The 18,621-nt window shown below is 39.5% G+C and overlaps 1 protein-coding gene across 1 annotated transcript in view; it reads right to left on the minus strand.

The window, feature by feature from the left end:
- The window catches only part of stk10 (serine/threonine kinase 10), a 38,234-nt gene extending 20,068 nt beyond the window's left edge, over nt 1–18,166 (minus strand). Inside the window, exons 1-4 of the mRNA XM_086309228.1 lie at nt 17,626–18,166; nt 6,657–6,821; nt 2,279–2,327; nt 1,532–1,681 (exon numbers count right to left, since the gene is read on the minus strand). Coding sequence (XP_086165354.1) covers nt 1,532–1,681; nt 2,279–2,327; nt 6,657–6,821; nt 17,626–17,784 — 523 coding nt within the window. The 5' untranslated portion in view covers nt 17,785–18,166. The remainder of the gene's footprint in view (nt 1–1,531; nt 1,682–2,278; nt 2,328–6,656; nt 6,822–17,625) is intronic.
- Between the last annotated feature and the right edge of the window lie 455 nt (nt 18,167–18,621).

An 18,621-nucleotide genomic window follows, 5' to 3' on the forward strand; every position in this document is an offset into this window, starting at 1 on the left:
ACTGTTCACAGGTTATCATCATCATCAAAAACTGAATTGAAATCCACTGAGAACGACAAATGTGACGTTGTGTTTGAGAAAAATCTGTGTGAAGGTCATCACTGTAGCAAGTCACTTTAAATTCTGACCAGTACTGTAGGGAGTTGTAGCGATTCTTGTGAATTGACAGACAAACGATGGATACAACAACATGGCATAACCGGATTGGCATAACCGGATTGGCAAATCGTATAGGCTAAAAATAATGTTTCCTTCATGACGATAGCAGGAAGGCATGATACCTCTGATCCAATATTCATTTGCTTTTGTTTTTATCGTTACCTGGATACAGCAACAGGAATTATGAGCAATTTTTTTTTGCCATCATCAACAATTCTTGGCACTGGTCACAACTGCTGTAAATAAGTTCGTAAAAATCATTAAAGACTTTTTTTAATCCAAAAAAGAACTGCATGAATGCTTCATGAAGATCAGACATTTTAGCTGACCTCAAAGATAGTTTAATTGCTGTCTTGTTTGAATTAACATGTATTTAGATAAGTTTGAAGACCGTAAATGAGTCCATGTCATGACATAATGGGTTTACAGAGGCAACTCCCAGTGATTATAGGCAACTGTGGTGGAGCTGGAGAAGAATGTAAGCAGGAAAGATTCTTGGCATGCAGCTTAATGAGCACACTTTTTGACAAAAATGTGTCATATGAATTTCTTTTTTTTTGGTCTTAGCTCAGTAAAAATGATCAGAGAGTCAATCAGAGTAAAGAAGGTAAAACATCACGCCACAAACAGTTATCTAAAGTTTCATATCTGAGGATCCTAAATGTTATGCAATCATTTAGACAATTCAGCACTTGCTTACCTGGCACTTAGACAAAGCACTGCACTAGAACACAACACTTCAATCTAAAACAAACTAGAGTGTGGATCCAACTTTTGTCGTCCAGCCATAAAATTTGAAGAATGTGAGGAACGCTTCAAAAAGCCAATAAATGAATAAAAATATGCAATGTTCTCAGATCACAGTTTTCCCACACAGTGCTTGCGATTCGCTGACAGCAGCAAAGGAGGAGTGCAGGACCTCTTACTGTGCATGTTATGTGTGGCATGCATTTATGTCAAAGAAACAATGAACCTAAAGATTAGCCAAGACCCCAGAAATAACCTTCAATAATCAATGTGAATGATACATTAATCTGGGAATTAGTCCCACAATAATTAATTTAGCAGTAAAATGCAACAGTTGAAATTCACAAATGTTTTTTAAGAGGTTAAAAAACTGCTCGAGTCAAATAAGAAAAGCAACCAATACTTTGTATTAGTCTGTACTATATTTTCTGCCTGAATATCAAATAAAATCTCAGTTTTCAAAACAGTACTGCAGTTTTCTGACTGTTCATACAAATGTGGTTGCAAAAACAAAACATCATTTTGTCCACCTTGATGCCTCTATAATAAAAAAAATGATCAATGCATTACACTCTGCTAGAAATGAAAAACCTGAACATCACAACATCTAAAACTAAACACTTACCCAGTTTGATGTCACCATCCAGCATTAGGAGGATGTTACCAGCCTTCAGGTCTCTGTGGATGATCTTCAATCCATGGAGGTAGTCTAGCGCCTCCAACATCTGGCGACAAACTACCTGAATCTGGGGCTCTGTCAGCCCCCGATCCAACTCTGATATGGGCAGGAGAGGAGGAGAGGTTAGAGCAACAGAGACGGAACACTGCATCCTTGTAATTCATACAATCATGGCAAAATAAAGAGTACAGAGCTACCGTGTGAGCTCCATGAGAAAAAAAAAACAACACTAAACCCACCATAGCAGATCAGGTAGTATTACCCGATAAGTAATCCCAGATTAGAAAAACCTTCACACATCCAAGATAATCCTGCCCTGTAGACTTCGTTTCATCTCTGTCTGTGTTTGGTTAGCTGCAGATGGGGTGCAGGCAGTTACGAGGATGTGGATTACCCAGTGAAAACACCAGGGGGATTTCCCACACAGGAGGACTCCACTATGTCTGACTGTTTCAAGGCTTCAAGGTCAAATTAATAAAGCTGTAGTATGATGCTGTTTTTCAGGATTTTCTGCCTGATAAATTTGAGATTTTTAAATACATATACGGTCATGAAAGCTAAGAACTAATTTTGACTTAAAAAAAAAAATTTAAAAAGACAAAAAAATAAAAACACTCTCTGAGGTTTGGAAACCAACTGTTGTTGTAAAGGAAAAAGATTTTTAAATGAAAATACAGAGACAGAATGGCCTACCTAGCATGGCGGCATCCACAGCGCCTCCAGGGCAGAACTCAATCATGATCTGGGGGGGGAAGAGAAACTGGTGTTAAACTTAACCCAGGAATTATAAGTAATAAAACTGAAAGCTGAAAAACAGTCAGTGAAAGTCTGTGTTTCATGAGTTTGAACTTAGCTGTTGATGAAGCTTTTAATGTGTCTGTGATAGCAGAGACATCAATATACTTTAAGATGAAGGATTTTCAGTGGGACATAAAAGCAGAAAATCTAAATTTATATCAGAAGTGTGTCCTTCCTGTTAAATTATGTCATCACTACCTGTAGAGGAAAAACTGCCAAACACACATCAGTTCAGCAGTAAAGTAAAAGAAAAGGCAGATGGAGGAGGTAAAAACTGAAGAGGTTTCCTAAATGGAGTCTTATTAGCCATGTCCTCAAACACACCTATTAGAAAACCATAGTAAGATTGAACTTCTTTCACAGCACATACTTCATTTATAATTATGTTTTGATTCCAAAATTGAACTCTTGGTACTACGAAGCATACCTGCTGTGTGATCTCATTTTATTTTTTACAATCATCAGTCTTTCTTGCTATGACAACACTGCCAAAGCATCAGCCAGGCGCTGGACAAGGCGTGGAGTTTCAGCCCAGACAAACCCGCACAATGAACGACAAATACCAAAAGGTGAAACCACACCATTGCACGTCTGACGGTATGAAACTATGCATACCTCTGTGTACACGCGGTCACGTGAAGGCGCACATACTTTGCAAAGAATCAGAATATGAGGGCTGCCATTCTTGGCATTGAACACCAGGTGGAACAATGCTCTTCTGTCACGCTGACAAACTTCATTAGTTTGGGCTCTGCCATGTGTCATCAGCGATCTTCCATTTTGCTTAGTCTGTTTAAAAGTTAGTCTCATATCAGATTTTTAGTTTTTTTAAATAAACAGCTGAAAGACTGTCTGGCCTGTGTATGACGCATGTTTCCAGCTTTTATATCTTTGAACTAGATCGAAGTTTTACCACGTGTTTAAGTTGTTTTACAGTAGCTAAAAACCTGTTTTAAGATTCCACTGTTTGATCAACAAAGAAGAAACAGAAATCTAACATAGGTCAGGTTTAGCATTTTATTCTTCAAGTAAGAAGATTATTAAGGAAAAAGAGTTTCGCACACACTTCAAAAATTAACATTTCCTGTTGATATGCATCCTTCCACCATTATGATCTGTAAAAGTTAAATAAGAACAGAATGTATTATTTTAAAATGTGTACCAACTGATGTGCAGTTTCTTCCCATCAATATTATCAGTATATATACACTCTGAAAATATTTTGTTTATTCTACATATTCTCAACACTACAGAGGGTGGTTAATCACACCTTTTATTACAAACCACATCCCTGTTCCTGCTCACCACTGCCCATTTTTTTCACTTCTGTTTAAAAACCACTCTCCAAGTTAAACGAACTGCACTTTAGTGGTAGCACAAAGCGCTGGCCAAACTAAACAGCTGTACATTACTCGGCTGTGACAGAGGCAACTGGTTTGTGTAGTCATCAGTGTGTCTGCAGCAAAGATTTGTTCTCGCTGCGTGAAAGAATCTTGGATGATGTGTGATGCTGTGGGTAAAGAATGCGCTCCAACTGGTCAAGCTGCATGATATTCATAACCACTGTGGGCTGAACACACACATACACTCAGTGTCCCTGTGTATTTGAGTCAGAGTGAGACTTTAAAAAAAATAAAAAATAAAATAAACAATAAGCCAGTGTACTTCATCCCCTGTTTAAAGATATATCTCACATTTTACTCTAAAGGGGTGATTTTTTATCTTCAAGTGTCTTAAAAAGCATTAGGACAATTTATGAGTGTCTTTTTCTTCCGAGTACAGCTGGACACAACTTGATAAAGTCTACAAACCCCTAAAAGCTTTAAAATAAATGGAGCAGGCTTAGCTGACACCGCAGTGTTCCTCCAGTTCGCCACTCTGTACCTTCACAGTGATTTCTTACCTCAATTTAACAGACGGCAAAGGAAAGTAAAAGGCTATTTGCCAGCAAAAAAAATGTTATACAATCGAGGATAACTAAACCTTCAAAAACGCAGGCAAGGTGGTGTAAAAAAAACAAAACAAAAAAAACCCCCCAAAAACCCTTAGAAAGTCTTCTTTCTTTGTCAAACTGTACAGCGCTTGACTAGAGTAATGCACTTACAATTTCTCACTGTATCTAGGACTAGGTACTGTTCAATGACCCATTTAAGATTATATATAATATTATGAATTCAATATAATCCAGGCCTACAGACTGTGGGTGATCTTGATTCCCTCAACCTAGCCATAAGCCTGTCTTAATGGGCAAAACTTGAAGAGTGTAGTGGCATTTAGGCTGCACCCGGTCCACACACACACAAAAAAAAAAGACTTGACCCATTACCCACTTTAAGCCTACCTCATGAGTTTCTGACCACTGACACATTTGACAGCGCCAAGTTGCACATGCCTAAAGTAACACAGATTTTTGTAGTATTAGACCGTTTAGACATAGAGCACTCATTAGGGGGGAAAAAAAAGAAAAAAAGAAAATTTGCATAGCTAACTATGAGTAATACTAAGGGATAATGTACTTTTACATGCTAAATGATATGAAATATTCTCTTAGCTGTTTAAATCCTCTCTTCTCCTGCGTCTTTCTTTGCCTCTCCCTGTTTGTTCTTCTCGGTGCTGACATCAGCAATCCCATCTCCACGTTAAAGGCCCCGTTTTTCTCACGCTGTGGGCCAGACTGCCTTGCTAACCTCCAGACCAGATTGGAACAAACAGCCTCTCACTGTCTTCTCTCTTTGTGGTAGAAAGCAGAGCGGGTGGGTCGTCACTGGAATGCACTGACTTACACTGCCCAGTCCACCCAATTGGAGGTAACCAGGGCCTGACCACCAGTAACTACTGGGCTAATTGTTGTGCTTACAGCAATGAGGTGTAGAAACTTTTCCAGATTGTGCTCTTGTAAAGACTAATTACAGACAACCAGTTGTCACTTCAGTGACAATCTTTAACACAGATACTTTACATACATTTTAAAAACATTTCCAATACTTTTAAGACACTGAGTGTAATTATGTGTTAGACAGAGAAACACATTAGTTACTGGAGACAGCTCAGAATTCACATGACAAACAAGGCCTGTTACTCTGAAGCCACAAAACACAGGAAACATGTGGTCTGAAAGCAACAGGCAGAGAGGTATGTACATTTAACTTATCAAGCTAACCTAACAGTTGCACAGGGTCCAGCTTTGACTCATGGGCAATGTTCAACCCCCTCCACATTTTATTTAGGTCAACTACTAAATTCATTGTTGGTTTAATGCATGTATGCAATAAAGCATAATTACATTGTGTTTAGCAATTTTTAGTACATTAATTCTTTATTAAAACATGAGTTTGGCTTTGTTGCGTTACACCTCTGGTAAAGTTTTGACTGATCAGCAGTTCATTAAGTGTTAACTTGAATTTTAATAGCTTACGAGTTCTGTCATGCTTGATTTAAGGCTTACAAATCTAATGCTTAATAATTAACTGAAAACTAACAGAAGAGTCACAAACATGCCAAACTAAACATCTACATTTTGCACTTCTAGTAACCGCAATAATCTTTATCTTTAGCTTTAACACTGCCTTGTAATTCTTCAAATATTTAAAATCATGCCCCGACGTGAGGTCACCATTTGTCTTGGCCAGATAGAGTGGGAGATTACAGAGGGAGTTGAAAAGTTTACACTTGACCCAGTGTATGTGTGAGAAGAAGGAATGATTCAAGAGCAGGGGAAACATAGCTGAGATTAATCCTCATTCTTGTAGTATCATCAGGGTCATTTCTGATGCATTATGTCAGCCAGGGGTTCTTCTGTCATTCCTATTTAGGCAATAGACTCTTCTTATCACTATTTTTACAACAAATCTTGCATACGGAGGAGAAATATACTCAAGATAAAACTGTTGCAATAAAAACAGTTGTCACAGAGTGAAACGGAACATCCCACCAGCCGTTCAACATGCACAGTGAAAATATTTGTTTTGACCCTCTTCACTGACTGTTGAGGTTTGTGTGTCATGGCTTTTTTGGGTCCTGGTTATGAGTGGTTTTGAGAGGAAGACGACTGAAGTTCCTTTATCCTAAATCATTGAAAAAGGTCGAATTTATTTAATTGCTTTGTTTTGTTTTTCTCCATCCAGATCATGTTAAAATGTGTAAAGATAGTGTGTCAGTGTTTGTGGTTAACCTCTTTGACAATGTTCAGCCAAAGAAAAATAAAACAAAGAGCCAGAGGGCAGCAAGTCTGTGGTTTGTCTGATTTGCTCATTCAGATTTCAGCATTACCTACCCAGAGTTTATTCTCATAATAGAAAGCATCAAGCAGCTTGACAATGTAGCGGTGGTCACATTTAGCCAAGATGTCAATCTCGACTATGTAATCTTCCAACTCTTCCTCAGATTTGGTCTCGATCACTTTGGCAGCAGCCAGAACTCCTGTCTCCTTGTTTCTGGCCTGTGAAAGGAAAACAGATCAATGTTAAATGAAACATGCATGAGTAATGGCAGACCTTTTTTTTTTAACTCAGTTTCCTCCCGTTTTTGTGCTCAAAGACTTTCAAAGCAAAAGTAACCAACCCTGTGAATTTAAGTGTTTCAGGTCTCCAGAGAGACCAATTTTTATCATTTAGTTATACAGAAAACATCAACAGTGCGGGAGGTTATTGCCAACATTTAATTTTTCATGGCCCATATAACAGGGAAAAATAAATAAATACACAGTATGACCAATGTTAAGATTAAGGGCCACATTTACAGTTCAAAGGCCCCCTTTTTGTTTGAAAATCTACAGTTGGTGATTAACTAAAGAGGTGCAGTGTCATGGCGTAGTCAGAGGTATTTTTCCAGCTAGCCATAATTAATACAAAATGTGTTGGTAGATGATTCTGTACATTTTCCACAGTACTTAAAATCATACAAATGTGAATTTTGCAACGTGCAATTTACAGTAAAATGTGCTAGGGGCGCATCTCATTTTGAGCCTCATGTGACTGAATCAGAATCAGAATCAGAATACTTTATTGATCCCTGGGGGAAATTATTTTTTGTTACGGTGCTCCATTTTAAACCAACATTAAGACAAGACAGACAATACGCTAACTAAGAATAGTACAATATATACATATATATACATACATAAGTCACTTATAAATAAATATTTGGAAAAGAAACATGTGACTGTGATAGTTTCCCGTAAGAGTGGTAATTTATTTGGAATGTCAGGCGGTGAAATTATCAAAATGAGCTCATAATTGACAAAGATGGATGGCTCAAAGCTCGGAGCTCGGTGCTAAAGCATTAGCTCCGTCCTTAAATGAGTCTCTCAATGAGTTCTCACTCTGAGTTTCTAGAGACAGAACAATGCCTGAGATTAGGCACACAGCACAGGAACATCTAATGATAAATGAGGTTTGGCTTGGACGGTCTCAGTCGTTGTGTCCTTGGGCAAGACACTTCACCCGTTGCCTACTGGTGGTGGTCAGAGGGCCCGGTGGCGCCAGTGTCCGGCAGCCTCGCCTCTGTCAGTGGGGCCCAGGGTGGCTGTGGCTACAATGTAGCTTGCCATCACCAGTGTGTGAATGTATGCGTGAATGGGTGGATGACTGGATGTGTAAAGCGCTTTGGGGTCCTTAGGGACTAGAAAAGCGCTATACAAATACAGGCCATTTACCATTTTTATAACCCTCCTTTGGATAAATGCTGGACTCCACCTGAGTTGTCAGTTTTATGCAGAGATAAGATGAGATGCTCAACAGCGAATTCTAACAGTAGAGTTTCTTATATCAAAAACATATTGATTCTCCTTCTCCAGTTGCCTCTCTTTTATTTGAATTACAGTTTCCAGAGAGAAACACATGTGTAAAACCTGAGCATACACTATATTATCTTACTCACTACCTTGTCAAGTCTGCTCATTTTTGGCAAAACTAATTTGCTCTGCTCTTGGTAGACTGCATTAATAATCTTTTTAAATGAACTAGCTGCATTTATAAATTAGTACGTAACTTTCCACTCCCATCAATGCACTGGGGAATCATGGTAACATGCCCTGCATAGTTTATCTGGCACCAAGAGTCTCAAGTCTTAGTTTGTTCAAAAGAGATAACTTTGATCACAATCTGTGCTGGACTTTATTGTCCATGCTGTAGCCAAACGGAAGAAGACACTCCAAGATCCACACGACAGCAATTAAAATGCTGACTAACATTTACAGGCAAAACTGGAAAGGAAGCTCCACACCCTCCCCTGAGCAACTGAAGAGTCAGAGGAACTGAAAAGAAGAAAATGCCACTTTAGCCAAACCCATCACACGCATAGACAAAGAATTCCTCATCGCTCTGAGTGGTAAAGAGAAGAAAATAAAGCAACAAAACATTCAAACGGTAGAGTGACTCAAACAGCATCAAACACATGACGCTCCCTCGTGTATGAGGCAGGCTTTTTTCAATGTGTTTCTACAGTCAGAAGTAAATATTCACTCCAATCATTGTTAGTGTTCAACTGGAGACAAATGAAGACTTAAAGTGAAGTCAACAACAAATAGCTAAAGGCGGGGTCATCTGCTACACCTCATTTAAACCTGCCCTAAAAAAATATCAATTCAATTTCTTTGCTGTAAAAATCTAATATCTAGGAAGTGATGGTTTCATCACGATCATGAATGTTGTCTGATTAATATGGTCAATGCATGTGCATATAATGAGCACAAGTGTTTGATTTTATGACTAAATAAGGAAAAAACAAAGAAAAAGAAACAACTGCCTATCCTGGTGAAATCTGGACCCTGTTGTGGTCTACATCCACCCAGTGGCCTGCAGAAACAGACTATATTAAGTCTGGTATCTGAATCCTTCATGGTTTACAGAGGCTGTGGGAAAACATCTGAACAAACACATGAGGTTCACAGCGACACATCCTCATCGCAGTACTCCTTGGACTATGCGCGTTTACCTAACAGAGCTCCGGAGAAGTTAAACTTTCACCAGCAGATTAACCTAAAGTGTGACTCAACAGGATGCGATCTCTTGCCATCAAACAATCAGTCTGTTAACAAGTCTCAACAGTAAACACAGACACCAAACTCTTGCAACTGCTTTGCTAACATTACAGCTCTCTGCAATAGCGCTGTATCAGCTTCAACAAAGTCACCATCTGGGGTCAGATTTCCAAAGAAATGCATGTTTTGACAAGCTAACAATTCCAACTACATGTCTGTGGAAAGCACATCTGACACACACAGTCAACACTGTGTGGGTAACCTTATTTTTAGTAAAACAGATTTTTTTTTTTTTAAGTTCTTAACTTCCTTGTACAAAATGAAACTCTCCAGACACTTAAGAAATTCGAAACAAGATATTTTATTCTCATTTAGTACAATTCTTCCTTGTCAGACCTGCCTTCCTTGTTAAGTAAAAGGTAACTTGAATTCCAGAAGGTTTATTGGAGTTCTAGTTACTAGTAGAGTGTAAAGTAAAATGATTCAGAGAAAGGTTAAACTTACACACTCCTTAAGCATTTTTTTAATCCATCTAGTCCAACTATTACCCATGTTGGGATATTTAAAATTCCAATATTTCCTTTTTTCAGATATTTGCAACTTCCCTGTTGGCAACACAAATGGAATATGTGTTTGGAATATCCCAACACACAACAATATCGCAAACACGACAACAGGGTAGACAAGAACAGTCGGGCAAAGCATAACCGAGTGAGCAAATAGCTAAACATGACAAATGTTAGGGGAGTCGGTGGAGTTTTTATGTGTTTGAAAGAAAAAGAATACAAATATTGACGAATACATTGAAACATTTAATGTTTAAGTCGAATATCCATATCAATCGTTTAATTAAAAAATAAAAAATAAAATCATACATCAGACAGACTCTGCTCAGAAAGGCCCGTCTCTCATGCACACATGCGGGCATGCACGCACGCACATACACACCCCTTTACATCTCAGTGGGAGCAAGGCAGAGGAATGTGCCTCTGGGCTTCAGCTGGTTGGGGGTAGACTCAATGGGCAGACTGAGAGAAGTGAGTGTCCTGCAGTTATGTGGTCCTTTTTGTGTGGAGTGAGGAATGCATTACGTCAATGAGGATCCTCAAGCATGGTATATAAACACAAACGTGTTTATATATGCACCTTACCATCTGTATACATTCCACTAAAAGGAACAAACATCAAATCTCAAAGGACAAGCTGAATTTCTGGAAACTAGCACCACATCAGTGCACAAGTGTACGCAGTCATATGTGCACGTTTTGGTGTATAAATGGTAATGTGCTTATTGCACCCAACTAAAAAATTGAAAATGTTTTCCACCACATCATCCCATATAAGAAGGATTGTACCTTTTTTTGCACTTTATGCAAGAAATATGACAACATTTTCTAACTTGTAACAGTTTTCCAACTTGCAACTCCTACACAACTCATCTGTTATAGAGCAGATGACACACACACTGATATCAGCTGGCCCAGGGGCCACCTACAGCATTCTTAACATGTTCACTCATGACATAACTAAAGTTCCTCCACTTTTTAAAAAGCATACTCGGGCACCAGATGTTAAAGTTGAATAGGGAAAAATATCACGCTTTATTGAAAACATAAATATCTAATTTATTACATAACGACGGCACACCCACAACCCCTTAAGGAGAAGAAATATAGTCAACTTGATACTGTAGCCGTTGCCATCCCACGAGACAACACTGTTTCAAACCCGATGACTCTTTACTTCCTCTGACTCTACTCCAGAGGAGAACAAATGTCTTAGGCTTTGTTTTGGTCTGGTTTCCATGGTTTCTACCTAAAGAACTTGTTTCTTGTCTGTCCTCATGGTTCAAAGCTCTCTGTCCGTTTTACCATTTGCTCTTGTGGCATTTCAACAGACGGCCTAAGCATTTGTTCACTTTGAATTTTGTAAATTCTGAAAATATCTGATTAAACCACACATCAACTAACAGACTACAGAATGCTGAGTTATTAACCTGGACCACAGACTTATAATTTGGGCTGTTGGGCAATTAAATACTGCCATTATTTAATCTGCAGATTAATTTGGTCTATTAAAAACCAAAGAGTTGCCAAAAAATATTTCATTTACTCCAACATTGCATAACTCCAAAGATTGCAACAGAGTTACCATTTGTGAGCCTGTTGCTATCAAATTCTTAGCATTCAGATTGGAAAAATTATTATTTCCCTATCAAAATAGTTTCTGGCAACCTTTAGATCAATAATATCTCAGAGACTGTGAAAAGAAAACATTACTTCTGCATCTTTTCATTTTCTTTATGTTTTTTTAATCAATCATCCACCAGCCTACTATCAGAGTGCCTCTGTACCCATCTTTCTGAAGGTGATTTAAGTCTCTCATATGGTTTTCAGTCTACTTAATGTAACACATGTGCAATAAACCCAGTCCATCCTCCTCATTTTGTATGCAAAGCTGTAAATATAAAATGTGTCTGCCAAACCTGCCTGACTTAGTTTCCCCATACTACTTTCTGAAGCTCCTGCTAGACAAAAGAATTAAAAAGGGGCAAGGACAGATGTTACTGTCCTGTGTGTCCACCTCCACACATACTGTAAGTACTGATAGACTAAGTAAACATAAACATACAAAAGCACACACTTCCAGTCTCCCGTGTTTGTGTGGCAGTCTTTTCAAAAGTTAATCAGGACTGGAAGCAATAATGTTAAATATCCTGTGTTGACTAAAGTATTAATGATTAATGTGGATGTTTTGATTCAAAAGCACATGCCTGGATAATACAGCAGCTAAAACCCTAATCTCAACCTTAAAAATAAACTTAGATTAACGTTTTCCTCATTTTTAAAATGTATCTTTGTTATTGTTAAGAACATTTAAAAAAATTAAGTGACATGTCAAGGGACGAGGTGACCTTATGTGACTGATTACACAGAGAACTTTCTCTGGGGTCACTCACCTACAGGCTGAACAGGCACTAAACACATACAGCTCCCTTCAGGAGAATGTGTGCACGGTAGACCTTTGTCCCTTTATAAACCTGTGAACCGCCTCGCCCCTACAGGCCCTTCCCACATGTCTGCGAGCAAGAATGTGGTTCTTAGCTCACATATACAACTCACACCTCTTCATTACTGCTGGGGATGCCTTTGACTCACTTTTTGTAGTCCTAATTTCCTTTTTATTGCCTCTGCCACCTTCACATTTCCAGTATGAATCAGAAAGCAAATGCTTCTAAAGTGGGCTTGACACTCGCTTAAAGGTGGGAAAGAAATGAGCTGATCAAAATAATTAAAGCTCGCCTGAGTCACCTTTTGCTATTGTTTGCGTACAGCAATTAGACCTTATAGGAAGTAGAAGTGACTGAATAGTGCATTTGCCTGGATTCATCCACCCAGTCAAGTCACCAGCTCTCCTATCTTCTTGGTAAAGGTTGTTGTTCGCAGCTTTTGAGAAGGGCCCAAGCCACTATCTTGGAGCCCCCCCATCCCCAAGCTCCCTACACTTTAGGCCAAACTGACAAACCACTACGGAGTAATGGATTGTGTTTTTTGTGATAAAAAAAATAGAAAATACTGATTGGGCGTAAAGGTCAACAGTATAAATGGTTTATGTGGAAGTATGTTACCCAGTAAAGTATGAAAACTAATGTAGTCATCATCTTTTATTTACTGGATATGATGCATTCATGTGACATAGTAAAAATGTTCTTCCAAAAAAAAAAAAAAAAAAAGGCACAAGGAAGCATACCTATAACTCTCACATGACATATTTTTAACAGGAAAGGAAATTACTAATTTGCCACTGCTACTGTTTATTAGGTTTTTTAAGTTCCAAGACAGTAAAGATGAATGATAAAAAGCCTTCAGTGTGGTTGTCACTGCTCCTAAGAGCAGGGCTTCTCTGGGTCTAATCTCAAGAAGAAAGTAAAGTAAGAGAAGAAGAAAAGTGACTAAAATGTTTCAAGGCTGCGTAGCCAGTGCTTACCTTTCACCAAGACATGTGAATGGCTCTGCAAACCCAATCATTATGGCTAACCCCTACCTTAAAAAAATAGATTAAAGACATGAATGTAGCTATGGCTCTATTGTGAAATACCAGAAGCTCTTACAGCGAAACGCATCAGTGAAGAACAAAGATTGTTTGACATATTTTCTTCTTTCAACGCCAGAGCATGACTCTTCCTCCTCTATCAAAACCACTGACTGTAAAGACAGCACAAATGTATGAATTTAGACTACTACTGGGACTACTGGGCAAAGGATACCTGACTGGAACAAATTTGTACAAAAACTGCCTAACAATGAAGCAATGAGCCTTTTCAGGATGTGAAAGTTGTGATCAACATTGCAACATGCCCCAAATTCAACCCCAAAGTCACAAAAACAAAGCAGGTCAGGGAGGCAGGAAGTTATAACATACAATACCACAGACAGCCTTGGAAGAAAACCTGTAACACTTAATTCTTTAATCAGTGATACACCGGCCTTCAAACCTTGACTTTCATGACAAAGGAGTCAAACTTCCTGAGTGCAGACTGTCCGAGTATGAACTCACACATATCAGAAATTATCATGTAGATCATTAACCTCAGACCTACAACTAGAAACACAGATCACGGCTTTTGTAAATGCCGATGACAATGTCATCACGAGGATAACAGGGACTCCAACCATTCTGAGCCCACACCCATCCAGCTGGGCTCTTATCAGTCACCGTGGGCCCAGCTGCTCCCTGAGATTAGACCCAGGGAAACCCTGCTCTCGGGAGCAGTGACGACAATGCCACTGAAGTCTTTTTAAACATTCGTCTTGGAGCCACTCTTGATAACTGTGAGCATTTCATATGAACCTTGCGGCTTTCCTTCACAAAAAGGAAGTTGCAACCTTTGCCCCCTCCTACTCACCATGTGAGTTTCTCTTTGACTTCACAGTAGATGGTAATCATATTTTAAGTGATTTTCTGCAAGTCTTACAAAAAAACTACATAGAAGAGAAATGTCTTGTTTTATGCCTTTAACCAGTCCAGGATTTCCCACAACATTTTGGCCCGGTGTATGACCACATTTCTCCAACCTAATGTGCATAAATAGAGTTTTTTAAAAGTTTCAAAGATGATCAGATCCGTTACATTAAGTACTGTGGCCTAAACACTTGGCCGACTACCGTACTCGTTTCGTTTTTGCCATAGTTGAGGCCACCTACACACTTTCTACTACACAACATCCAGGCTGAACACACTGTCAGACCAACAGGGACAAGATTCACTGCGCTTTTCATCCCACAAAGGGAATTTGACAGCGCGTAACCTTAAAGCCTGTGTGTGTCTATGGAAACATTTCACTAGCAGCAGCAGGCTAGTGTGCTCAGTGGCACGTGGCTCATTAATTAGTGAGAAGGGCTATACAACTCAATTGTTTCATGCCTCACTTGCAGCCACAACACCTTCATACACAAGCGCAAGACTCCTTCCAACAAGTGCAAACACGCACAGAGCAAAGACATCATCCTATGACACACTGAATCTGCAGGAAGTGGAATATGAAACTTGATTAGCCAGTGATGGTTTATTAAAAAAAAAAAAAAAAAAAAAGCCTACAGGGAGACAGAAGTGTCACAGTGTTGTGGGTGTATGCATTACATTGCGAAACAAACCAGCAAGTAAAAGACTGATAACAAGCATCAAAATCCAATTTAGCATTTAACTAGTGCTAATAAAATTTAACTGCAATTTGAATCTAAACGTAGCACTGATTGCACACAGATTTTGTTTTTGTGGTCAAAACTAACTTACTGACAAGTAAAATGTGCTCTAAGGTTAAAGATATGTTTGGCCCTCGAGTGATAAATGCAGTGTTAGAAACATCGGCTTTCCATTTAGCTGCTCTATAATCCCATTTAACTGCTGCTGGACAGTGATACTTTAACCTCATTAACAGAGCACCAGAAGGTGTAAACAACAGCATGTTTGAGTACATGTTTGTATCTGTAGCGTCCTGTGATACTCAGACTCATTAACAAAATGAATATTCTGCATTCAGGTAATTTATGCATCAAAGTATCAACCAACACAAGTGCACGCTTGTACTTATAGCACTTGGATGACAGATATTTGCACAATATTTTGACCCTCAATCTCCAGCAATAAAAAAGTTAGAAACACAGGCTTAAGTTTTATAGACAGTCATATTTTTTTTCCTAGCAGCCTTTCAATAATGGAAAAGTACAGTTTCACCTACAGGGAAGAATATATTCGATAACTGGGGGAGTATATTGCATTTTATGAGATCCTTCTTTCACACTGTTCCTGGGTTACAGCCATGCACACACATAGATTGATTTGTCCTTAGCACTACCCTTAAGCCTGGGAGTTGTTATTCTCCTGCTGGTGACATTAACCTTTGGAGAATCAGCCTGTGTGGAGCACTCGGTACTCTCTAGCAAAACTGCACAATTACACAAATCTGTCCTCAATCTCAAAGACCGAAACAAAAACAAAAAAAGCTCTACAAGCAGCGGTGTCCGACAAATGAAATTTATACTTTCTTCTCCTGCTGCCCATTGCACATCAACAGCCATCTTTTTTGTGACTCCTGCCCTCCCCCAAACAGTTTGACAAGTAGATGATCTCACAAGTGACAGGACACAGAGCCTCCTTCCCTCACGCCTGCTCTATCAAATACTTCTAACATCTGAAAGCATGTACAATTCACCACACAAGGCCTTTCCCTCCCACAGATGGGCCAATTATTCTGAGGTTTGGGAGCAGCGAGAGGAAGCCGTCTCCTGATGCAGTCCCACAGTTTCCTCTCTTGGCCATCGTCTGCTCTTGCTCTGCCTCCCTCCACTCCATCTGACAGCTGCAGGTGTGGAGCTGTCCTCCTCCAACCAACTGAAGGAGGAGAAACAGGAACCCAGGCAAATATAGTGTGGAAGGGACATTACATTTTGTAAGCTTGCCAGTTGTCTAAGTAGCACTTAATCACACTAGATGTACCAGCCACTTTCATTTGGCTTTAGCTTTAAACACTTTGGAGCTGAAGTGGACTGTGTGTACTTCTGCACTTAGAAACCTGAGTAATCCTTAAAACCTGAGTAATAAACAGCAGCTTATTAAAGGTTTCTTCAGATTTAAAGAACCTTGTACCAGGTCCCTGCCTTAGCATCTCAGGAAGAAAACTCAAAGCACTGTGCGTTTTCATAGTATGCTTCACTGTTAAGATAAATTATGCAACTTCACTTCTAGCTATAACTTGATCGCCATGTTACTATTTTCTTTTCATTAAATTGCATCCGTGGCAATAGCTTTGCTGGAATAGTGAGCATTATGGTGCTCTTCACACCCATTTCCCCACATGTATGTAAACTTTCCAGTAAAAACAAAAAAAAGAAAAGTCTAAACAAAAGACTGCGCTCTCTGTTCAGTGCAGAATTCTGCTTAAAGCATCACTTCTTCCACTGAGGCCCCTGATGTGTCAAAGACCTTCACTGTGCTCCACTGGGCTGTGTAGACACAGAAGGCCTGTGCCCCGCGTTGCAGAGGGCAGTGAATGTCTTACAGAGCCAGATTAAATATCTCCACTGAGTCAAAGTGCTGATGGTGGTGGTGCTGCTGGTGGTGGTGCTAAGGTGCTTTCACTGTCCCTGCAGGCTGACTCAACAGTGGAGTCACATCATGGCATTTTTCTAAATCCTCCACATGGCATACATAATTTCAACTGCATTCACACAAGTTCTGAGAGGTCAGACCTGAGAGAGAAAAGAAGAGAGGTGCATCGAGGAGCCACACAGAAGTAGTAGTCACCCATGCTGATTCTAAATATTTAGCAAAACTTTCACATGACAGCCAAAGTTAATGTAATGACTGCATGGGTCTGTTTAACATAAGAACTCTTGACCAGCAACATAGTTCAGATATCTGTCATATTACAGCAATGCTGGGATGGTTCAGCACCCACAGGTGAATGGAACTAGTCCACACCCAAAGGATGCAAGGCTTTAAAGTGTGTGACAGGTGGGGGAAAAATACACAGAAACACCCATTTGAAATGAAACTGGTATAAAGTATATATTAGGACGTTTACTACATTTTGTCAGAGTAAACTTAAGTAACTTTTTGATATTCAAGGAAGTTTTCATAAGCACAAACAGGCAACTTATCAACATTTCGAGAGGACTACTTCATTTGAGGACAAATGGGGTTCTTGGGGTTCTACAGCATTGTCAGACAACAGGTGCCTCGTGTCTTTTGAGAACACACTTACCTTGTAGACCTTTCCAAAAGCACCGTCGCCCAGCTCGCCAATAATTTCCCAAATGTCGTTGGGATTGACGTCCCGATTGACGTGCTCGTACTGTTTGGCTTTCTTTTTCATATCCATGGTGGGTAGACGAAATAGTTTACTGAATCTACCGAACGCCATTATTAACAATGTACTAACTTCAACTTTAAAAAGAAAAAAATATATTTAAAAAAAAAAACTGTCAACAGTCTTGAGCACGAGAGCACTAGGCACGCAGAAACGTGCAGTCCGCTAAAAAGAAAGTCTTATCTACCAATTTACAGCGTCACTTTCAGCGTCCTTGAGAGAAGAAAAAGAGAACTGGGCTGGTTCACAAAAAAAGAAGAAAAAGTTAATCTATTCCGTCCATTTCAGCCCGTGGGCTCTGTCGTGGAAACTTGGCGTAATCCAATTAACAGGCTGTGGTTAAGTGCTGGGCGCGCGGTGACCACCTGCTGCTACGAAGACACGATGGAATTGCTGCTCGCCTGTCTGGCTGGGCAACTTGTTGATTCAAAATAGCCCCACCTCGTTTCTGAACAGCGCTCGCGCTGCCGACATGGAAATGTAGGAAATGTAGTTCCTTGGGTAGAACGAGTCGGTTGATATACAGCGTCGAGGCGGTAAAACAGGACTTCATGTCCGGGTTGATGCTCGGCGTGCTCTCTGACAGCGGCGGCGTCTCCTTCAACTTCAACAGCTGTGCTGTATACCAAAGTATAACCCCTGTAAGAACATTTAGACTGCATGCATGAAGTTAGGACACCATTATATACAGATTTTGTCTTCTCGTTCTCCTGTTTAGGTGTTCTGTTTGCTTTTTAAAAATATATCATTAAAGGGCAAAAAAGAAAACAAATTTGGGTGATTTTTTATTACAGCTCGTTTACAGTTTTTAAAGCTCATTAATCAATATCAAAAAGAAAATGCACTGGTTTCTTCTTACTTTCGTTTGTATTTCTTTTTAAGCTACATGCT

The sequence above is a fragment of the Aulonocara sp. 'chitande type north' Nkhata Bay genome, linkage group LG10 (genome assembly GCF_057382095.1).
Source record: "Aulonocara sp. 'chitande type north' Nkhata Bay isolate Kocher_YH1m ecotype deep benthic linkage group LG10, A_spYH_male_GT1.1, whole genome shotgun sequence".
Classification (NCBI taxonomy): domain Eukaryota; kingdom Metazoa; phylum Chordata; class Actinopteri; order Cichliformes; family Cichlidae; genus Aulonocara; species Aulonocara sp. 'chitande type north' Nkhata Bay.